This window comes from Dipodomys merriami, unplaced genomic scaffold (assembly GCF_024711535.1).
Source record: "Dipodomys merriami isolate MVZ:Mamm:240054 unplaced genomic scaffold, mDipMer1.0.p SCAF_14, whole genome shotgun sequence".
NCBI lineage: Eukaryota > Metazoa > Chordata > Mammalia > Rodentia > Heteromyidae > Dipodomys > Dipodomys merriami.
Window position 1 is genome coordinate 39,446,184 of NW_027202715.1, and position 24,282 is coordinate 39,470,465.

Genomic DNA, 24,282 nt, shown 5'->3' on the forward strand with positions numbered 1-24,282 from the left:
ACAAATCTCAAATGTTCACTTTACTCTTAAAGTAAGAACACTAACTCTTCCCTTGTTTTGGGACATATTTTCACCAAACTATAAACAACAAAACACTCAGCAGATCACATGTGATTTCAACACAACTGACTATGTGGGATTGGCTGAGAGCTCTTCCACATCAAATAAAATGTGTTAGTTATGTATGGGAATTTAAAATTTTTAAGTTTTTTAATATGTATTTACTTATTCATTGATTTACTTTATGACAATTGATCAAAAGCTACAAGTAAGCCGGGTGCCAGTGGCTCACACCTGTAATCCTAGCTACACAGAAGGCTGAGTTCTGAGGTTCGCAGTTCAAAGCCAGCCTGGGCAGGAAAGGCCATGAGACTCTTAACTCCAATTAACCACTAGAAAACTGGAAGTGTCACAGTGACTCAAGTGGTGGAGCACTAGCCTTGAGCTGAAGAGCTGAGGGACAGTGCCCAGGCCCAGAGTTCAAGCCCCATGACCGACAAAAAAAAAAAAAAAAAAAACTACATGTAATAAACCCACAGAAACAAAACAGTAGGCTTAGCCAGGCGCCAGTGACTCACACCTATAATCCTAGCTACTCAGGAGGCTGAGATCTTGGAATGATGGTTCGAAGCAGCCCAGGCAGGAAAGTCTACGAGACTCTTATTTCCAATAAATTACCAAAAAAAAAAAGAAAGCCAGTAGTGGTGCTGTGACCCAAGTTGTAGAACACTAGCCTTTAGCAAAAGAAGCTCAGAGACAACACCCAGGCTCTCTCAAGCCCCAGTGCCAGCGAAAGAAGGAAGGAAGGAAGGAGAGAAGGAAGGAGGGAAGGAGGGAGGGAGGGAGGGAGGGAGGGAGGGAGGGAGGGAGGGAGGGAGGGAGGGAGGGGAAAAAGAAAGAAAGAAGTAGGTTTACTCTTGTGAAGCAGGTCAGGAAATAAAATGGACTCTATACAGAAATGAAATTTCTCCTTATACCCAGAAGATAAAGAAAGGTTTTCATTTCTTTTACTTCATAGAGATCCTCCTCCATTTGAAACAGTAAAACTACAAAATAAAAGCTTTTTAAAATTCTCCCTTTATCTCCTAACATAATGAACTTAATACAGAGCATAAAATTGACTTCCTAAGTCAGAGTTAAATTTCCTCAGGATCAATACAGCTTACCTTAATTAGCCCACTAAAGGAACGCGAACGGGTCCTCTTCTGGACACGGGGAGTAGACGGTTCTCTGCCTGGTGTTTGGGTCAAAGACTGTTTATGAAACTAAAAGAAAACACAGAGGACATCTTATTAATATTCTCCCATCAAGTGATGCCAGAAAAGTCAAGAAATAAGTGAATCTGTACATATATATATATATAGAGAGAGAGAGAGACATATATATATATATAGATAAGCAAATCATAAAGGAAGAAAAGATGCTTCCAAAAAGAAGTTAAACATATCAAATTACTCTGAAAGGTCCTGCAACTCAAATTCCTTGAATATGAAATTATCATCCCTATCTCATAGAAAAAGAAACTGAGACTTAGTAAGCTTAGGAGTTTGCCCACAATCTGCTAGTAAATTGTGACTTTTCTTTTACATAAAGTATCTTGGATATTAGAATTACTTACTGATACAACTTATACAGTCCTAATTTAACATAAATTTTATACCAGAATTTTTTTAAGTTATTAAAGCTCTTTAAATAGTGCTCACAATTGCCTGCTAGCAATATCACCAAAGAAAATAGATCAGAATGCAGACTTTCAATGTCCTCATCATCAGCTCTTTGTGTGGAGATATCCAAGATAGAAAAGGAGATACTGCATAGTCTTAGTCAATGCTTTGATTAGCTATTCATTTTCCCACTTTAATAATAATAATACAAGCTGGCACTGGTGGCTCATGCCTATAATCCTAGCTACTCAAGAGGCTGAGATCTGAGAATTATGGTTCAAAGCCAGCCAGGCAGGAAAGTACGTGAGACTCTTATCTCCAGTTAACCACCAGAAAACCAGAAGTGGGGCTATAGCTCAACATGGTAGAATCCTAGCCTTGAGTAAATTAGCTCAAGGACAGTGCTCAGGCCCTGAGTTCAAGCCCCACAACTGACTGAAAACAGAAAATAATACAAGCTAGGCACTGATGATTCATGCCTATAATCCTAGCTACTCAGAGGCTGAGACCTGAGGATCACAGTGAAAAGCCAGCCCAGACAGGAAAATCCATGAGAGTCTTATCTCCAACTAACCACCAGAAAACCAAAGTGGCACTGTGGCTCAAGTGGTAGAGCGCTTGCCTTGAGCTGAAGAACTGAGGGAAAGCATCCAGGCCCAGAGTTCGAGCCCCTCCACTGACAAAAAAAAAAATGATAGTAACAATAATAATAATGGCAACATAATACCTAGTTGAAATGTCAACTCTTCTGACTTTTCTAACTATACTTTCAACATTTCCAAACTATAAATTTGTGTACACTAACCTGTAGTCCCAGCTACTCAAAAGGCTAAGCTACTTGCAAGGAGTTTAAGGCAAACCTGAGCAGATCCTATCTCCAAAGAATGTATATAATATGATCATAAGTATGCAAAACTATAATCATAGGAAAAAGAATGAAATACCCAAAATTTATAACAATGAAGGAATGAGTGGTTTATTTTCTTCTTTACATTCTCTATAATTTCCTACTTTCTAAAAATGGCAAAAATAATGCTTTTCCTCTTTACTATATTTTTCCATGAAAGGAAATGCAGAAACTTACTGAAAAAGGACTTATAATACACAACACAAATTCAATAATGTTTAAATATTTTCCTCTTGTGACTGTCCACCAGGGCTCACTTTTTTTATTTTATTTTTCTCAGTAAAAACCAGTAAACCTGGGGGCTGGGAAGGTGGCTCAGTGGTAGAGCGCTTGCCTTGTATACCTGAGGCCCTGGGTTCGATTCCTCAGCACCACATAAGAATAAAGCCGGAAGTGGTGCTGTGGCTCAAGTGGTAGAGCGCTAGCCTTGAGTTGAAGAGCTGAGGGACAGCGTTCAGGCCCAGAGTTCAGGCCCCATGACCGGACCCAAAAACAAAAACAAAAACAAAAAAAAACCCAGTAAACCTCTATTTTTCTTCCTACCACCCCATCTCCTCTCATCCCTCGCCTCATTTCCTTCCCTCTGTGTCCTTTTACCCTTTTGTTTTTTTGTAGGAATAATCTTACCCTCTTGTATTTTAGTTTTTCCTATTACTTAATGTCTGAGATACAAGTGAAGGAAAGAAGAAAGTACAAAGAAAATACAAAAAAAAAAAATTGTTTAAAAAAAAAAAGTCCTGGGGCTGGGAAGGTGGTTCAGTGGTAGAGTGCTTGCCTTGCATGCATGAGGCCTTGGGTTCGATTCCTCAGCACCACATAAGCAGAAAAAGCCGGAAGTGGCACTGTGGTTCAAGTGGTAGAGCGCTAAGAGCTGAAGAGCTGAGGGGCAGTGCCCAGGCTGAGTTCAGGCCCACAACCGACCAAAAAAAAAAAAAAAAACGTCCAGTACTAAAATTTAAAAAAAGGTCAGTTTAACACTTTCTAATATTTGTTTATACTTGGCCCTGTGCTTGAGATTAGGTATAAATAAGTAGGTAGAATGATACCTTTACCAGTTGAAGAAAAGCCCCAAAGGCTGACAGCTGTAGTTTGGATTTGAAATGCTTCATGGGTATCCAGCCTAAATTCTTTTTTCTTTTTTGCCAGGCCTGGGACTTAAACTCAGGGCCTGCGCACTGTCCCTGAGCTTCTTTTGCTCAAGGCTAGCACTCTACCACTTGAGTCACAGCGCCACTTCCAGCTTTTGCTGTGTATGTGGTACTGAGGAATCACTCAGGGCTTCATGCATACTAGGCAAGCACTCTACCATGAAGCCACATTCCCATCCCAGAAGTAGAACTCTTAAGAGTAAGACCTAGTGGGAAAATCCAGTTCATTGGAAGTATACCCTGAAAGGGGTCAGTAAGATCTTGGTCTTTTCCTCCTTTTTTTCCTCAGTTGGCAACCATGAGGAAAAAAGCTTTGCTCCTAACTTTATCTGCTTTACCAAAGATCCAAAAACAAGAGAGTCGCCAATCATATATTGAAACTCCAATCTGAGAGCCAAAATAAACCTTCTCTTATCAAAAGTTAATTATTTCAGATATATATAGTAAGATATATATATTTACTATATACATGGATAGTATATGTATTATATATATGTGTATATATATATTTGTGTGTGTGTGTGTCTGTGTGTCTGTGTGTCTCTGTGTGTGTGTGTGTGTGTGTGTGTGTGTGTGTGTGTGTATATATATATATATATATATATATATATATATATATATGGAAAACTGACTAATACAGTGACCCTCCTGTTCAAATAAAACTCAAAAGAAGGGCTGGGAATGTGGCTTAGTGATAGAGTGCTTGCTTAGCATGGGTTTGATTCCTCAGTATCACATAAACAGAAAAAGCCGGAAGTAGTGCTGTGGCTCAAGTGGTAGAGTGCTACCTTGAGCACAGAGAGGCTCAGGGACCAGGCCTAGGTCCTGAGTTCAAGCCCTAGGACTGGAAAAAAAAAAAAAAAACAACTCAAAAGAATTGAGACAAAATAAATTCTTGAAAAACCAAACTATCAACTGAGCAGGAATAGCACCTAAAAGTGACAAATGAATGACCTAATTTTGCTCCAAAATTCCAAAATAAACAAATTTGGCCACTAGAATTGCTACTTTCTAGTATCAGAATAGGACTCTAATTTAGTGTTCTAGTTGCAAACAGCTCCACTAATCAGTTACTACTTATGCTCTGCTATACCAGCTACTCTACACAGATTTCCTCTACCCTTTTCAACTTTCACACACAAAAACTACTATTACCATTTCCAAACCAAAAAGTCCAATTCAGAAAGACATATATTTGCCAGGTGCCAGTGGCACACACCTCAGGAGGCTGAGATCTGAGGATTAAGGTCTGAAGCAAGCCCAGGCAGAAAAGTCCCTATGAGACTCTTATCTCCAATTAACTACTCAAAAACCAGAATTGGCATTGGGGCTCAAAGTGGTAGAACACTAGCCTTGAGCAAAAGAGCTCAGGCAGGGACAGAGCCCAGGCCCTGAGATCAAGGTCCACAAATGGCCAAAAAAAAAAAAGTTACATGCAAGAAAAAAAAAATCCAAAGGATTTAAACCTTAGAACATATACCGTAACTACGGTTTTCTCAAAACAAAAACTACACTAACCATACTACTCTGTAACTGCAGAAACACAAACACATCCACTTTTCCTCTAAATGAACAGCAGCACATTGGAATTCCAGTCAGATAACCTTACTTTCTCATCTGAACCAAAGTTTGTCCCAAAGAGATGAAAGATATTCTCTTGTGATTCTACAACCAGCTCACATTCTTTTTTTTCTTTTTCTTTATCTTTTTTTGGTCAGTCGTGGGGCTTGAACTCTGGGCCTGGGCACTGTCCCTCAGCTCTTTAGCTCAAGGCAAGCACTCTACGAATTGAGCCACAGCGCCACTTCTGGTTTTTGGGTGGTTTATTGGAGATAAGAGTCTCACAGACTTTCCTGCCCAGGCTGGCTTTGAATCTCGATCCTCAGATCTCAGCCTCCTGAGTAGCTAGAATTACAGGCGTGAGCCACCAGTGCCCAGCTCCAGCTCACATTCTTAAAGCCCCAATTCTATTTCCCTGCCTTCCAGTACCTGTCGAATAAGCTGCTTCTTCTTTGCTGACTCTGGCATATTGTGAACATGCTGGAAGAGCTCTCTCAAGGCCTCTTCTGTCCGCTGCTGGGTTTCCTCCTGCTGAGAGGAGGAATCTGTCTGGTTCCATTTCTTAGGTTTTACCAGCTGGAAGGACTTGGCATGACATGAAGCCGTTAGATCAAGGTCATCCTAAAGAAAATTTAAAAGGTAAGTGAATTAATATAGCTTGCCCGTTTTTTTGGTTCCCACAAAAAATAATAATGAAAAAAAATTGAATCAAAACAGAGGGAGTAGTAATATGGTATACTTCTATAACCAGGAACAAGAAAACTCTTAACATTCCCAAACCAACAACAACAAAAAAAAAAAAACACAACTATAAAACATAGAGGAAACTATTAAGAAAGGTTCTATTATTAGAATACATGACCCATCCAGAGAACCTAAGTACACTGAGAATATTGCCGGACAGTATTTGTATGAGTTCAATTTTCAAACATTTCATATCTATTGTAATCCTCACTCTGTCCTATAAGGTAAACAGAGGAAGCATCATCATTCCTCAAGAGTTTTTGAAAAACTAGGTTAAGCTCTAAGTTTAAAAATCATCTGGAGGGCTGGGAAGGTGGCTCAGTGGTAGAGCGCTTGCCTCGCATGCATGAGGCCCTGGGTTCAATTTCTCAGCACCACATAAGCAAAAAAGGAAAAAAAGCCGGAAGTGGCGCTGTGGCTCAAGTGGTAGAGCACTAGCCTTGAGCTGAAGAGCTGAGGGACAGCGCCCAGGCCCAGAGTTCAGGCCCCATGACCAGAACCAAAAACAAACAAAAAAAAATCATCTGGAGTACTGAGAATGTGGCTTAGTGGTAGAATGCTTGCCTAGCATTCATGAAGCCCTGGGTTCAATTCCTCAGTGCCACATCAACAGAAAAAGCTGGAAGTGGCACTTAGCTCAAAAAGTAGAGTGCTAGCCTTGAGCAAAAAGAAGCTTAGAGACAGTGCCCAGGCCCTGATGTTCAAGCTCCAGGACTGGCAAAAAATAATTAATTAATTAAATAAATATAAAAAGCCAGGTGCTGGTAGCTCATGCCTGTAATCCTAGCTACTCAGATCCTCAGATCTAAGGATCGCAGTTCAAAGCCAGCCCAGGCAGTAACATTTGTGAGACTCTTATTTCCAATTAACCACCAGGAAAAAACACAGAAGTGGCGCTGGGGCTCAAGTGGTAAAGTGCTAGCCTTGAGCTGAAGAGCTCAGGGATAGTGCCCAGACCCAGAGTTCAAGCCCAATGACCAACCAAAAATAAATGAATAAATCAATTAATTAATTAAATAATGATAGTGATAAGCCATCTGAATACTAAAGTGACAAACCACTCCCAACTCTGGGGCCCATCAGGACTGAATCTAGATGGTGCTCATCTCCTCATGTGACAATTTAATGTGACAAGCAATGGCAAAAGAATAAAAATGGGGGGTAACAATGTTCAAGAGGACGTGTACTCATTACCTCACTCATGTAACTGTAACCCTCTGTATAGTATCTTTATAATAAAAAAATTAAACAAAAAAAAAAAAGAATAAAAATGACAGTTCTCTAAGAAAAATCACATGCTAGTTTAACACTCAAGATCAAATATTGTTTTTCTGGTCGCATCAAGAATTTGTTGAATGAGAAGGAGAAATAAATAGATGCAGAAAAAAAGTAAGTTAAAAATAGCTTAAAAGTAAGTTAAAAATACCTTAAGTGTCTAGCCAAGACAGACTAAATAGAACTTACGTAAAAGTACTTGCCAAGTTTTTTTAAACACTATTAAAACTCAATAATGATATGTATTCATATGTAAATAAGCATCTCATAGTTCTCTAAATTCATATAATCTCAAGTCTTTTAGCCATTTGATAATTTTACCATGTCAATGAACTTAAAAAATGAATTATGTACAACTGTACTTTTCCTGCTAAGTTTAATATATTTGCTATTACAGATTACTTTTATCTTGCCAGGCGCTGGTGGCTCATACCTATAATCCTAGCTACTCAGGAGGCTGAGATCTGAGGATGGTAGTTCAAAGCCAGCCCGGGCAGAAAAGTCCATGAAACTATTATCTCCAGAAAACCAGAAGTGGTACTTGGCTCAAGTGATAGAGTGCTAGCCTTGAGCTGAAGAGCTGAGGGATAGCACCCAAGCCCAGAGTTCAAGCCCCACAACTGACAAAAAAAAAAAAAAAAAAGAAAGAAAGAAAAGAAAAAAGAAAAAGCTGGAAGTGGTAAAGCTCTAGCCTTGAGCAAAAGAGGCTCCAGGATAGACCCAGGCCTAAATTCAAGCCACAGGACTGGCAAAAATAAAAATAAAAACTAAAATAAATAAGATAAAATGACTAGGTAAGTTTAAGTTACAACATTAAAAACATTGGCTGCAGGGGCTGGGAAGGTGGCTCAGTGGTAGAGCACTTGCCTTGCATGCATGAGGCCCTGGGTTCGATTCCTCAGCACCCCATAAGCAAAAAGAAAAAAGCCGGAAGTGGCGCTGTGGCTCAAGTGGTAGAGCGCTAGCCTTGAGCTGAAGAGCTGAGGGACAGCGGCCAGGCCCAGAGTTCAGGCCCCATGACCGGACCCAAAAAAAAAAAAAAAAAAATTGGCTGTTTAAAAAATGGCTTTACTCTGATGTTATGCTTTGTTTTAAAACTTCACTAACATCAACCATTTCCTTGTTTGGGTTACAAACAATTTCCCATTCTTACCTTTGAGACTTGATTTCTGGAGCTCAAATAGTGCAACCTGGCACATTCACGAATATAAGCAGGAGCCTGGGCAGGACATAAAAGAAAACCAGGACTCAATGGTTAGTAGGACCTGACAAGTATATTACTCTGGAAAAGCAAAATATTGTTCAAAAGACCTACTCCATAGCTTCCTTTCTCTTGTCACCAAATAGATTTCTCAATGAATCTGATAGAAAAAATGTGAGGGGGTAGGGGGAAGAGTGTAGTTGTGGGGAGTGGGAGGGAAGGGATGGTAGGGGAAAAACAAAGGAGAAGGCAACAATGCTTGATAGGAAATGTACTCATTACCTTGCGCTCATGTAACTGTAACCCCTCTGTACACTATTTTTACAATAAAAACATATTAAAATAAAAAAAGAAAGAAAAACTGTGAGAAGACACCAATATAGTTGTTTCTGTTTGGGGTTGCATTTTTGTTTTTGTTTTTTGGGGGGCCAATACCAGGACTTGAACCCAATCTTGTTAAGATCATAGCTGGAATTCTACCACTTTAACTGTAAATCCAGATGATTGCAAATCATGATCCTCCAGGTCTCAGCCTAAAATCGATACAGAATCTCAAGGGACTCTGAACAGTCAAAACAGTGAGGAAAATAACAAAGTTAGAAGACTGACATTTCCTGATTTCAAAAGTGCTATGAAACTAAGTAATCACATCATTGTGGTTCTGGTATGAAGACACATATACACCAATGGGATAGACAGCCCAGAACAAACCTATCATACATACTAAAGTAATTTTCAAGAAGTAGACAACATCAACAGTGCTAGGAAGCCTGAATGACCCTGGACTTTTACTCAATGCCAGGTACAAGGAGATGGCAAATATGACTAAAGTACTTTCTATGTGTGTATGAAAATATAACAGGAGGGCTGGGAATGTGGCTTAGTTGTAAACTGCTTGCCTAGCACGCATGAAGCCCTGGGTTCGATTCCTCAGCACCACATAAACATAAAAAGCCCAAACTAGCTCTGTGGTTCAAGTGGTAGAGTACTAGCCTTGAGCAAAAAGAAACTCAGGAGTTCTCAGGCCCTGAGTTGAAACTTCAGGGCTGGAAAAAGAAAGAAAATATAACAGGAATCCTGTTGAAATTGATCTAAAAGTTTGTTTGGTTTTTGTGGGTTGTGGGGCTTGAATTCTGGGCCTAAGCACTGTCCCTCAGCTCTTCAGCTCAAGGCTCTACCACTTGAGCCACAGCGCCACTTCTGGTTTTCAGGTGGTTAAATGGAGATAATAGTCTCATGGACTTTCTTGCCCAGGCTGGCTTTGAAACGTGATCCTCAGATCTCAGCCTCCTGAGTGGCTAGGATTACAGGCGCAGCTGCGCCTGGCTTGACTTAAAAGTTTGATATGGTAGATTATATATGCATGTATTGAAGTATCATATTGAAATATCCTTATGTAAATAATGTTCATTTTTTTTTCTTCCCAGAGCTGAGGACCAAACTCAGGGCCTTGCGCTCACCAGGCACGTACTCTTCCACTGAACTAAACCCCCAACCCAATATGTTAATTTTTTTAAAGACATATATTATATGGCTTCACTTACATAAAATATTTAATCAAATTTTTAGAAAGCAGAATAGTGAGGGTCTGGGAATGTGGCTTAGCGGCAGAGTGCTTGCCTAAGTACACATCAAGCCCTAGGTTTGATTCCTCAGTACCACATAAACAGAAAAAGCCAGTAGTGGTGCTGTGGCTCAAGTGGTAGAGTATTAGCCTTGAGCCAAAGAAACTCAGGGACAGTGACCAGGCCCTAAGTTCAAGCCCTAGGACTGGCAAAAAAAGACAGACAGACAGACAGACAGACAGACAGACAGACAGACAGACAGACACAGAAAGAAAGACAGAAAGGAAGGAAGGAAGGAAGGAAGGAAGGAAGGAAGGAAGGAAGGAAGGAAGGAAGGAAGGAAGGAAGGATGGAAGGAAGGAAGGAAGGAAGGAAAAGGGAAGGGAAGGGAGGAAGGAAGGTTAGAAAGAAAGAAAAGGAAGAAAGAAAGAGAGAAAGACAGAAAGAAAGAAAGAAAGAAAGAAAGAAAGAAAGAAAGAAAGAAAGAAAGAAAGAAAGAAAGAAAGAAAGAAAGAAAGAAATGTACCCAAGGGCTGGGTAGGTAGCTCAGTGGTAGAGTGCTTGCTTGCATGCATGAAGCCCTGGGTTCAATTCCTTAGCACCACATAAGCAGAAAAAGCCAGAAGTGGCACTGTGGCTTAAGTGGTAGGGCACTAGCCTTGAGTGAAAAGCTGAGGGACAGGGGCTGGGGGTTTAGCCCAGCGGAAGGGCGCCCGCCTGGCGTGCCCAAGGCCCTGGGTTCGGTTCTCAGCCCTAAGTTTAAAAAAAAAAAAAAAAAAGAAAAGCTGAGGGACAGTGCCCAGGCCCAGAGTTCAGGCACCATGACTGACAAAAAAAAAAAAGTAGTTAATAGAATCATTAAAAAGTGGTAACTTTTGTAAGTATTTTACAAGAAAAAGGTACTCGTAGTAGATGATCTTTAAAGTTCTCAGCCTTTCTAGATGGCAAGAGACTATCAAGGAGCATTTTAAAGGCCAGGATATGACTGCACAAGTTTTTCCAACAACCCCAGAAATTATCAAAAGAGTATTTCAGCTACACAAAACCCTTTCTTTCTTTTCTTTTCTTTTTTTTTTTTTTTTGTCAGTTGTGGGGCTTGAACTCAGCCTGAACAATGTCCCTGGGCTTTTTCACTCAAGGCTTGCATTCTACCACTGTGAGCACAGTCCCACTTTCAGTTTTCTGGTGGTTAATTCAAGACAAGAGTCTTATGGACTTTCTTGCCCAGGCTGACTTCAAACTGTAATCCTCAGATCTCAGCCTGAGTAGGGATGCTTACAGGCATGAGCTGCCAGTCAGCACCTGGCCTCATAAAACCCTTTTAAAAGTAAGAACATGTCTCTGAGATGTTCTCCATTGAACCACAGGGCCTCAGGAAGCTTAAAGGGATTGCCCTCAACCTTCTCAGCAAATAAGATAGAAGATTTATCTGCAATAAATAAATAAATATAAATATAAATATATATATATATATATATATATATGGCTTTTGTCTAACAGAATAAACTCTGAAATACACAGAAAACCCACAAAGTTCTTGAGAAAATTACCATGACAGAAACACTATTTGAGCTGAAAGGGACGGAATAAAGGGGGCTTGTCAGACCCTCAAAATTAGACTGGCAGGAAACAAGCAGGCTAAAACTAGCAGCTGCCAGCAAGTACAGACTTTAATGAAATGACTCAATTACCCAGAGGACAGATATTTCCTCAGCCCAGTCCTCTCCCCTGGGAGAGTTTTGCCACTGTCCCATTCTAGTTTACATTTCTAGTTATATCCTGTCTTTTTATTTAGAATCCCACTCTGCTCTCTACCCTCCTTGTCTCGTCACCAACCGAACTGCCTGTACCTACCTTAAAAAGCTTCTGAGAGTGTTTGATCATAAAAGCCATCCCATTGTTTAACTTTGTAATATTCTCCTGAAGGTCATTTGCAGTGACCTATCCAGAGGAAAAGAAAGCAAATGAAGAACAGTAAGAGCTGGGACTACTTACCAATAAGCTTGTTCTTTGAAATGTGCAATTATTTCTGTCCCTAACAAAAGTAACTCTAAATATGAGTAGATTCTGGTTTAGCAGGTGTCTAGTGGATGTGACCAGGAAATTCTTGAGAACTTATCATGTAGGCAATATTCCTAAACAAAACATAGTCTAGGACTAGGCATTGGTGGGTCATGACTGGGCACTAGTGGCTCATGCCTGTAATCCTAGCTACTCACCAGGCTAAGGTCTGAGGATCAAACTTCAAAGCCAGCCCAGGCAGAAAAGTCTATGAAAGACTTATCTACAATTAACTACCAAAAAGCCAGAAGTGGAGATGTGGCTTAAGTAGTAGAGCATTACCAGCTTGAGTAGGAAAAGCAAAGTAAGAACTTAAGGCCATTAGTTCAGGCCCCAGTATAAGTAAAAAAAAAAAAAAAAAAAAAAAAGAGAGAGAGATCAAGATCTAGTCTTATATTCAAAATGGACAGAGACCACAATCTGTATCTGAATTCAAACCTCAGCACTGAAGAAAACAAAAAAGACTAATTTATTTTCATGTGAGTCACTGATAGTATCATAGTCTCAATAACAAAAAGCCCATTCAAACTAACTTTATCCAAGAAAACTGCATGTATAAGGAAGACAAAAGTTAGGACAAGGCAAAACTGATCTATGTGTCTCTCCTATAAAGGCTGATGATAGGGCTGGGAAGGGGGCTCAGTGGTAGAGCACTTGCCTTGCATGCATGAGGTCCTGGGTTCGATTCCTCAGCACTACATAAGCAAAAGAAAAAAGCCAGAAGTGGACCTGTGGCTCAAGTGGTAGAGTGCTATCCTTGAGCTGAAGAGCTGAGGGACAGCGCCCAGGCCCAGAGTTCAAGCTCCACAACTGGACCCCCTCCCCCCCCCCAAAAAAAAAGAAAGGTTGATGATACTATCCCATAAGGTCACACAGCTCTATCCTAAATTTATCATTCAATCTTCAGGAATTCATTTGATTTCCCAAGAAGGATTTACTGCTAAAAATAAATAAAGTCATTACTAATTCCTCAAAATGAGTGTTCTAGTTTACTTAGCAGCTGTAATTTCAGTTGCCATGCAGGTTTATAAAGAACGATTTATAAGGAAAGTTAGAGGAGCTGGCCCCTTGGGTTTAATGGCTCCAGAATGAACTAATAAAGGAAGTTCCTGACCTCATAAAGCTGAAGACTAGACCTTGGACCTTGATAGCCTCACCAAGGTACGGCCACAGGATGAGGCCCAGCCCAAGAAAACAAAGCAATCTTTGCTCTTCCCCTCAACACTCACATTTTTTGGCCATAGGACATGTGGCGCAAACATAAGAGCAAGGTTATAGGCAGACATCTTATTCTTATCTTGTTTTTTTGCTGTCTGGTACAGGAGATCAAGCAATAACTTCAACAAGTTACGATTGGGTGGAGGGAGAATGAGGAAAAGCAACTGAAGAGCCTCAATTTGCCGCTCCTTATCTGGTACATTGGTCTTGTTTCCTTTATCATCAAACTGCATCAAATCTTAAAAACAAAACGAATTACTTGTAAGGAATAAGGAAAAAATAACAACAAATCCTCAATGCCATGCTGTTCTCCTCCCTTCAATTCATACCAAAAGCAGAAAGGCAGAAATGTGTTAAACATAAAAATCTAATAACACTCTAGAATATGCCTTGAGTTCAATTCCCTGGAAGGTGGGGAGAGACAGAGCTCATACATAGAAGAGAGGGGAGGAAGGAAAAGAGAAAAACATTCTCAAGCCAGACAATGGTAACTGATGGCTCTAATCCTAGCTTTTCAGGAAACCAGCCCAGACAGACAAATAAGAGACTCTTATCTCCTATTAATCAACAAAGATCTAAAAGTGGAGGCATAAGTCGAATGGTAAAGAACAGAGGTGAGGGGGAAAAAAATTCAAGCTCCAATGACACAGAAAGGAAGAAAAGAAAAGAGAAAAAAAGGGAAAGAAAAAGAAAACCACACAGCACAAAGAACGAAACTACTGATGAGATAAAAATGGACCATTAGGGCTGGGAAGGTGGCTTAGTGGTAAAATGCTCGCCTAGCATGCATGAAGCCCTGGGTTCCATTCCTCAGTACCAAAAACATAGAAAAAGCCAGAAGTAACACTGTGGCTCAAGTGGTAGAGTGCTAGCTTGAGCAAAAGAATCTTAGGGTCAGTGCCCAGGCCCTGAGTTCAAGCCCCAGGTTGGGCCCTCCCCCCCCCCCAAAAAAAACCCAGACCATTAAAGCTGGGCACTGGAGGTTCACCCTGTAATCCTAGCTACTCAAGAGGGCTGAGATCTGAGGATTATGATTCAAAGTCTGCCCAGGCAGGAAAGTTCATAAGACTCTATCTCCAATTAACCACTAGAAAACCAGAAGTGGTGCTATGGCTCAAGTGGTAGAGTGGTAGCCTTGAGCAGAAGAAGCTCAGGGACAGTGCCCAGGCCCTAAGACCAAGCTCCAGAACTGGCACACACTAAAAAAAGGTTCAGAGAATATAAAATGAAAAACTTCTTCCCTACTCTATCCTCTGGCACCCAGTTCTTTGCCCAGAGACAAGTGATGTTGATTTCTTTTTCTTTTTCTTTTTCTTTTTTTTTTTTGCCAGCTCCACTTATGGCTTTTTTGTCACTTTTTGTTTTGTTTTGTTTTTTTGTTGGTCATGGGATTGAACTCTGGGCCTGGGCACTGTCCCTCAGCTCTTCATCTCAAAGCGAGTGTTCTACTACTTGAGCCACAGCACCACTTCCGGTTCTCTGGTGAGTTAACTGGAGGTTAACAGACTTTCCTGTCCAGCCTGGCTTTGAACCATATCTTCAGATCTCAGCCTCCTGAGTAGCTAACATTACAGGTATGAGCCACCAGCACTGGGTTCTCCTTATGGTTTTTTGGTAGTTAAAGAAAAGAGTCTCATCTGGCGCTGGTGACTCAGACCTGTAATCCTAGCTACTCAAGAGGCTGAGATCTGAGGATCTCGGTTCAAAGCCAGGCTGGGCAGGAATCATTGAAACTCTTATCTCCAGTTAACCACTAGAAAACCAGAAGTGGCACTGTGGCTCAAGTGGTAGAGCACTCGCCCTGAGCTGAAGAGCTAAGGGACAGTGCCCAGACCCAGAGTTCAAGCCCCATGACAGACCAAAAAAGAAAATTCTCACAGATATTCCTGCTGGCTTTGAATCATGATTCTCAGATCTTAACTTCCTGAATAGCTAGGATTACAGGTCTGAGGATTACAGCATCTGGCTTTTCTCTGAAGCTTTTGAAACTGTAAATCATAGTAATGTATTGCCTACTCAGAGAACAAAATCTTTTTAAAAAACTAATTTCCAAATGTAGAAATCATCTCTCCATTAGAAATATTTAGCAAACTAAGACAAATGCATCAAACCTATAACATTTAAGGTGTGAATCCTATGAAGCCAACCAATCCAAAAGCATACATTCATTGAGCAATTAAAATGTCCAAAGGCCTATAATAGGGTCCATCAGGGATACAAAAATAAACAATAACTGGCCCTAGTCAGCCCTTTGTCTTGATAAACATTTATTTATCAAGGAAGACATTTGAAGCCAGATGCCAGTAGTTTACACCTGTAATCCTAGCTACTCAGGAGACTGAGATCTAAGGATTAAGGTTTAAACCCAGCCCAGGCAGAAAAGTCTATAAGACTCATCTCCAACTAGCAAAAAGCCAGAAGTGGAGCTGTGGCTCAGGTGGTAGAGCACCTGGCTTGAACAAAAAAGCTCAGTGATGTAAGGTCCATTCCTGGACGACGAACAGACCTCGCCCAGTACCTGCGTTACCTAGGCAACTGGGATACCTGGAAGAGGTCACGTCCGCATCTGCTGAGCGTTACCTAGGCAACTGGGATACCTGGAAGAGGTCACGTCCGCATCTGCTGAGGTCACATCCTAACCTGATGTGGCCACACCTTTCTCCCACCTGATCCCACTTCCCTTTACCTGGACACACCCTTCCCCGCCCCCTACCCTATATAAGGCCTAAACCGCCGCCAGACCGCCCTCTTTTTTTCTTTTGCCAGCCGCGTGGAGTGCCAACCTTGCCTGGTTCCAGCAGGTCTACTGAATAAACCCCTTACCTGAATACCACGTGCGTGGTGCAGTTTCAGTTCTTACTCGGTCACCTCTTTTTAAAAACCTAACATAAATGGTGCCGTGACTCGGATAAAGGGCTTAAAGTCAGGACAGCCGAGATTCCTCTCTGTTTTTTTTCTTTTTTTCATTTTTGTTTTTCCCTTTTTGCTCTGAGGAATACCCACAGTTCTGACGGCCTTTTATGAACCCGTCTATCTGCTGCGGACACAGTGCATCAATTCTATTGCTGGCCTCTGCATCTTCCTCGACACTTCTACATTTTGGTGAGTGACCTGCTCCCTAAGGGGTCTCTGTCGTTCAGTCTCTTTACAGATACCACGCCGGAGAACCTACTAGGCCTTTACTTGACTCCGGTTGTTTGTCACTTCTCTCTAGAGGGCTCGGTGGTAAATTGGGACACCGCTTCCATTCAGTAAGCCCTCCTTCACTCACTAAATTTTTCCCCCTACGTTTTTCTCTTTTGCATTTCTAATGGGTTGTTGTAAGTCACGCCCAAGGGAGGAAACTCCATTGAAATGCCTCCTGCGTTCCCTGGACGTCTTGTCTATGGACTGCATCGACAAGAAACGCCTGATTTATTATTGCACTCAAGTTTGGCCACAGTACCAACTGGATAATCGTTCTCGATGGCCCAGAGATGGGACTTTGGACTATGTCATTCTCAGAGATTTAGACGATTTTTGCCGTCGTAATGGTAAATGGTCTGAGGTCATTCATATTCAGCCATTCTTTGCTCTCCGGGACAACCCGGCCCTATGCCAATCATGCCCGGCCTTTCCACTCCTCCTGGCACGTGGAGAACCCAACTCTAGCGCAGGGCTCCCTCCGGAGCCTGATGTGCCTGACCCTCTTTTTGACTCTGCCCCTCTTCCTGCTGAGCATCTGGTGCCTTCCCCACCTTCTTCACTCTCCTCTCCTTCACCCTCTATCTCTTCCCCCCCTGCAGCTCACACCCGGTCTCGCACTGGTGGCACACAACCTCCACCAGACCCCCTGTGCCCTTTGCGAGAGGTGGCAGGGGCTGAAGGTGTAATTAGGGTGCATGCGCCATTCTCAATGTTTGATATTGCTCAGATTGAGAAGCGGCTGGGATCTTATGCCCAAGATTCTAATAATTATGTCAAGCAGTTTAAGAACCTGGCTCAGACCTATGACCTTACTTGGCAGGACATATATCTAATGCTATCCTCTACCCTTACTGCTGAGGAAAAAGAAAGGGTGTGGACTGCAGCCCAGGCACATGCCGATGAAGCTCACCGCCTAGATATTAACTTTCCAGTGGGAGCAACAGCTGTGCCTAGGGAAGAGCCCAATTGGAGTTATCAACATAATGCTCCTGGGCGGGAAAGCAGAAATAGGATGATAACTTGCTTAGTGGCTGGCCTTCAAAAGGCAGCCTATCTTCCTGTTAATTACGACAAATTAAACCACATTACTCAAAGGCCCAATGAAAACCCGGCGGAATTTCTTGAACGCCTTACAGTAGCGCTCCAGCGCTATACAAGGCTGGACCCAGAGTCACCAGAGGCTAAGGTGGTTCTCAATACTCATTTTATTGCCCAATCAGCCCCCGATATTAGAAAAAAGTTAAAAAAGGCTGAGAACGGTCCTCAGACCCCTCAACGAGATCTGGTGAGTATGGCATTTAAAGTTTTCAATAATCGAGAGGAACAGGAGATTGCCGATAAGACAGCCCGTGAGAGGGAAAACTATCAAATCCTGGCTGCTGCCTTCTCCCAGCATGGACCACATCCCAGCCTTTTACCCCTACGACGCCCCTTGCCAGCAGGAAGTAGCCAGAGAGAGTCTTCGCCCTTTTTCATAATTATCAAAAGGCTGGAATGTAAGGTCCATTCCTGGACGACGAACAGACCTCGCCCAGTACCTGCGTTACCTAGGCAACTGGGATACCTGGAAGAGGTCACGTCCGCATCTGCTGAGCGTTACCTAGGCAACTGGGATACCTGGAAGAGGTCACGTCCGCATCTGCTGAGGTCACATCCTAACCTGATGTGGCCACACCTTTCTCCCACCTGATCCCACTTCCCTTTACCTGGACACACCCTTCCCCGCCCCCTACCCTATATAAGGCCTAAACCGCCGCCAGACCGCCCTCTTTTTTTCTTTTGCCAGCCGCGTGGAGTGCCAACCTTGCCTGGTTCCAGCAGGTCTACTGAATAAACCCCTTACCTGAATACCACGTGCGTGGTGCAGTTTCAGTTCTTACTCGGTCACCTCTTTTTAAAAACCTAACAAGTGACAGTGCATAGACCCTGAGTTCAAGCCCCATGAAGACAAAAAAAAAAGTATTTCTGGAAGCTGGGAATGTGGCCTAGTGGTAGAGTGCCACTATCACATAAACAGAAAAAGCCAGAAGTGGCACTTTGGCTCAAGTGGTAGAGTGCTAGCCTTGAGCAAATGAAGCTCAGGGACAGTGCCCAAGACCCTGAGTTCAAGCCCCAGAACTTGCAAAAAAGAAAAAGAAAAAAAAAAAATTTCCATGAGTCACAGAAAATTCCACAAGATTTTACTAAATTGAAATAGTTAAATGTGTCCTCCTTCCTATACTCACCAGCAATTTTGAGATGTGCATTGAAATGTTTATGTGTCAGTAAGGGCTCCGGTAACTCTCCTAGAAATATCTTCAGCAAGGTGGCAACATCGTTTGAGTGAAATTCCCCTGATTCCAAGTCAATATCAGTTCCATTATTGAGAGCATCTCTTAAAATCTGCTGTCGAACACTATTGCCTGGTACTCTAAACAAACCCTCTACTCGCAAATCTGCTTAGCATGGAAAAAAACAGAGGACAGGGAAAAAAAACAAAAGAGAGAAGATGTAATTAACATACTACTCTTCCCTTAAAATATCCTTTGCAAAGACTTTATTTATTTATTTATTTTGATGATGGTAGTAGGGCTTGAGTTCAGAACCTGAGTGCTGTCCCTTAGCTATTTTGCTCAAGGCTAGCACTCCATAACTTGAGACATGACCCCACTTTTGTCTTGGTAGTTATTGGAGATAAGACTTTGGCTTTTTGATGAGACTCTCATGGTCTTTTTTGTCGAGGCTGGCTTCGAACTTTCATCTTCAAATCTTAGCCTCTTGAGTAGTTAGAATTACAGACAGGTGTGACCCACCAGTGCCCAGCCTACAAACCTTTTAAAAAGGAGGTTTTGCCAGGCACAGATGACATAACTAAGAGTATGTTCATCACAGAATTTTAGAGATCACGTTCCCTTGAATAAATGTCATGATTCTATACACACCAAATTTTTCCATAACTGTCTTCTTTTTTTGTCGGCCGTGGGGCTTGAACTCTGGACCTGGGTGCTGTCCCTGCACTCTTCGGCTCAAGGTGAGCACTCTACCACTTGAGCCACAGCCCTACTTCCAGTTTTCTAGTGGTTTATTGGAGATAAGAGTCTCACGGAATTTCCTGCCCGGGCTGGCTTTGAACCTCGATCCTCAGATCTCAGCCTCCTGAGTAGCTAAGATTACAGGCGTGAGCCACTGGCACCCAGCTCCATAATTGTTTTACTTAAGGGGTAAATGTAATTTTCTAGACACTAATTTATATATATATATATATATATATATATATATATATATATATATATACAAGCTGAGTGTTTGTGGCTCACACCTGTAATCCTAGCTACTCAGGAGGTTAAGATCTGAGGATCCAAATTTGAAGCCAGTCCAGCAGAAAAGTCCATGAGGCTATTATCTTCAACTAACCACTAGAAAACTAGAAGTGGATCTGTGGCTTAAAGTCGTAGAGTGCTAGCCTTCAGCAAAAATTGCTCAGGGACAGCACAAAGGTCCTGAGTTCAAGCCCCATCATGAAAAAAAAAAAAACTGCCATGTGAAATTAACATCATTGGTTACTTCCTTTGATGATGGTTAAATGGCAACTACTAACTCAAAGCTATTAGCAATCAATGGAAAATTGATAATTCCTCACTAAACATAGGTCAACAAACTAATAGGTCTTTTATAAAGATATTCAAACTACAAATTGTCTTACTTTTGTGAAGATATTCAATCAATTGGTATATTTGGGCAATGCCTTCTTCAGTCAGTGGAGATCCAAATACCACTCCTTTTTCTGAAAAAAACATGTAACAGGACAGGACTATATTTTATACAAACAGTACAAAGCCATTTTACTTAAAACCATTCCCCCTATTTCACAGTTCATCAAATGTTTTCCTAAGGTCAGTAACAAACACCTTACTTAGCACTGGGGAAGAAGTAGGAACCAGGGAAGAAACACTAATATAGATGGGAAGAATTCAATCAAAGCATATTATGCACATACATGAAAATATCACATTAACTTCTCTGTATATTAATGTTAATTTTTTTTAAAAGTTTTAAAACCTTAGCACTAATAACCAGGAAATTCAATTAGAACAACTGTCAATCAACTCTTTCCAAGTTCAATACTGGAAGGAAGGAAGGGAGGGAAGGAGGGAGGGAGGGAAGGAAAACAACATCTTACCATTTTACCAACACATGCTGGTAATGACGTTTATTGGGGGTTTAAACACAGGACCTGGGTGTATCCCTGAGCTTTTTCAATAAAGACTGGTGCTCTACCACTTGAATCACACCTCCACTTTTAGCTTTTTGGTAGTTAATCTAAGAGTCTCACAGGCTTTCCTGCCCAGGCTGGCTTTGAACCTCAGTCCCAGATCTCAGCCTTCCAAACAGTTAAGATTACAGATGTGATCTACCAGTGCCCAGCTACCATTTGCTTCTTTAAGTAATAATGGCTATCTTAGTGACAATCTAAAATCAAACAAAAAGGAACTTAAAAGCCAGGGGCCATGGGCTGGGAAGGTGGCTCAGTGGTAGAGCGCTTGCCTTGCATGCCTGAGGCCCTGGGTTCGATTCCTCAGCACCACATAAGCAAAAAGAAAAAAGCCAGAGGTGGCACTGTGGCTCAAGTGTAGAGCACTAGCCTTGAGCTGAAGAGCTCAGGGACAGCGCCCAGGCCCAGAGTTCAGGCCCCACGACTGGACCCAAAAAAAAAAAAAAGCCAGGGGCCAGGAACTCATACCTGTAATCTTAACTACTCTGGAGGCTAAGATATGAGGACTGTGGTTCAAAGCCAGCCCAGGCTGGAAAGCCTGCAAATGCTTATCTCTAATTAACCAGTAAAAGCCAGAAGTGGAGCTATAGCTCAACTGATAGAGCACTAGCCTTGAGCACTAAAGTTCAAGGACATGACCAGACCCTGAGTTCAAGCCCCAAGACCGACACCTACAAAAAAAGAACTTGAGGGCTGGGAAGATGGTTCAGTGGTACAATGCATGCCTTGTATGCATGAGGCCCTGAGTTTGATTCCTAAGCACCACATAAGCAGAAAAAAAAAAAGCCAGAAGTGGCAATGTGGCTCAAGTGGTAGAGTGCTAGCCTCGAGCTGAAGAGCTGAGGGACAACGCCTAGGCCCAGAGTTCAAGACCCACAACTGACAAAAAAAAAAGTTCAGAGGCTAAGAATATAGCTCAGTGGCCTAACATGAGTGAGGCCCCGAGTTCAATCCTGAGTACTAAGAAGAGTTTAGCATCTTTTTTTTTTTTTTTTTTTGCCAGTCCTAGGGCTTGAACTCAGGGCCTGGGCACTGTCCGTGAACTTCTTTTGCTCAAGTCTAGCACCTGAACCACAGTGCCACTTCCAGTTTTTTCTGTGTCAGTGGTACTGAGGAATTGAACCTAGGGCTTCATGCAGGCTAGGCAAGCACTCTACTAATAAGCCACATTCCCAACCCATTTTTTTCTTTTTTTCTTTTTTTTTTTTAACTTTTTATTACCTAAGATTCTACTAGTAAAAATGGGGAAAATGCCCCAAAACTGTTTTAGGGTGATCAAAACTCTCAGTGAACGTGCAATGTCAAGAGGGAAGCTAGGTAATAGTGGGACAGGTCCACACTTCACAAATACATTTCCTACCCTTCCGCTTGAGAGTCATCAGAGACCGGAAGAATCCTGTTGCAGGACCAGCCCCACCAGGCAACTTAAGGTCCACTTCTCCCATCAGCTGAGCCAGCTCAGTTCCGGGTAAATCGATAAGTCTTGTGATATTGCTGACCACCAACTCAGTGAACACCTCAGGTTTCTCATGTCGGAGCTTCTCCACAAAAAAGTCAGGATTGAAGATAATTGGCTGACCTCGAAGGGAAGAATTATTGCAGATAACAAAACTACAGATGGCATCACTGGAAAAAAATGAAACAGAAGAATCTTTGAAGAGATCATGTATGTGTGGGTTTTTTCCCCGGCTTTACACAATGGGTTCATTGGTTACTGGGTCCACACAGGGGCAGAGGCTTTCTTACAACCATCTTCCTCTAATTGAGGCAGCTGCCCTTGGATTCTGTTCCTCGTAATCAAGAAGCTTTCAGAGAACAGAAGACACAGGTACATAAAATGGATAGCAATTCTGTTTTGCCCAGGTCTATAAATAGATTTTACTTATTTACTTATTTTGTGGTGCTCAGGATCAAACCCAGGCCTCATGCATATTAGGCACAAGCTCTACTGCTGAGCTGTATCCCCATCCCTGTTTTATTTGAAAACTCTCAATTCTGGTGACTTCTGATCCACGCATCATCTGCCTTTGCTGCAAGGTTCCTGATCTCAGGCTTTCCACTCCCATGTTACATTGGACTACACGCCTCAATTCTTCAGCTCAATCCCAGCATTCTACCGCTTGAGCCACGGCACCACTTCTGGTTTTCTAATGACTTATTGGAGTCTCACAGGGTTTCCTGCCCAGGATGGCTTTGAACCAAAATCCTCAGAGCTCAGCCTCCTGAGTAGCTAGGATTACAGGTGTGAGCCACCAGTACCCAGCTCAAAAAGCTCTTTTAAATCTAAGAAATATTTTTTTCCCCAGTGCATGACTACTAGGACTCCTTTTTACTTTTTTTTTTTTTAAAGTACCAGTCTTGAGACTTAATTAGGCCCTGTTCCTAAGCTTCTTTTGCTCAATGCTAAAGCTCTACTACTTGAGCCATAGCTCTAATTCTGGCTCTTTGGTGGTTAATTGGAGATAAGAGTCTCACAAACTTTCCTGACCAGACTGGCTTTGACCCATGATCCACAGATCTCAGCCTCCTGAGTAGCTAGGATTACAGGTGTGAGCTACCAGTACCCAGATTCTTTTTAGTTCTAATACATGATTCTTTATAAAGAACTGTATTATTCCATCTCTTACAGCAGATACATCATTGTTTGTACCCATCATCAATGAACTATAACAGCTGTTTTAACACTTACTATATAATAGATACAATACAAATCAGAAAGGACAAGTAAGCACATTTAAGTCAAGCAAATTCACCTGACTCATCCAAACATTTCACAATAAAAACAATCACAACTTAAAACTCATGTGCAAGGGGCTGGGAAGGTGGCTCAGTGGTAGAGTGTTTACCTTGCATGCATGAGGTCCTGGGTTTGATTCCTCAGCACCACATAAGCAGAAAAAGCCGGAAGTGGCTCTGTGGCTCAAGTGGTAGAGCACTAGCCTGGAGCTGAAGAGCTGAGGGAAAGTGCCCAGGCCCAGAGTACAGGCCCCACAACCGACAAAAAATAAAAAGTCATCTACTATACCTTACATATCAAAGTACTGTTCCAGGCAAAGTGATACCTTGAAATATGAAACAACAAACCAACAAGACACTCTGCCAATACTACATGAGTAATTTTCAATGATAATATAATGAAAACAGGCACAGGAAAATTTCAGAGTTCATTTCTGTTCCCTTAAAAAAGTTATTGCAGAATTATTAATTAATAATCCAAATATCAGTTGGTTGTTTAATTAGATTCTTTTCTCTAAAATTATAATGCGAGGGCTGGGAAGGTGGCTCAGTGGTAGAGCGCTTGCCTTGCATGACTGAGGCCCTGGGTTCAATTCCTCAGCACCACATAAGCAACAAGAAAAAAGCCAGTAGTGGCGCTGTGGCTCAAGTGGTAGAGCACTAGCCTTGAGCTGAAGAGCTGAGGGACAGCGCCCAGGCCCAGAATTCAGGCCCCACGACCGGACCCCAAAAAAATAAAAAATAATAAAAATAATAAAATTATAA

At 41.9% G+C, this 24,282-nt stretch overlaps 1 protein-coding gene across 1 annotated transcript in view; it reads right to left on the reverse strand.

Moving 5' to 3' along the window:
- LOC138826177 (rho GTPase-activating protein 19) overlaps positions 1 to 24,282 on the reverse strand; it is a 42,931-nt gene that overhangs the window by 9,536 nt on the left and 9,113 nt on the right. Inside the window, exons 2-9 of the mRNA XM_070021326.1 lie at positions 22,142 to 22,407; positions 20,212 to 20,292; positions 18,755 to 18,964; positions 13,355 to 13,581; positions 11,919 to 12,005; positions 8,452 to 8,517; positions 5,709 to 5,900; positions 1,167 to 1,265 (exon numbers count right to left, since the gene is read on the reverse strand). Coding sequence (XP_069877427.1) covers positions 1,167 to 1,265; positions 5,709 to 5,900; positions 8,452 to 8,517; positions 11,919 to 12,005; positions 13,355 to 13,581; positions 18,755 to 18,964; positions 20,212 to 20,292; positions 22,142 to 22,407 — 1,228 coding nt within the window. The remainder of the gene's footprint in view (positions 1 to 1,166; positions 1,266 to 5,708; positions 5,901 to 8,451; positions 8,518 to 11,918; positions 12,006 to 13,354; positions 13,582 to 18,754; positions 18,965 to 20,211; positions 20,293 to 22,141; positions 22,408 to 24,282) is intronic.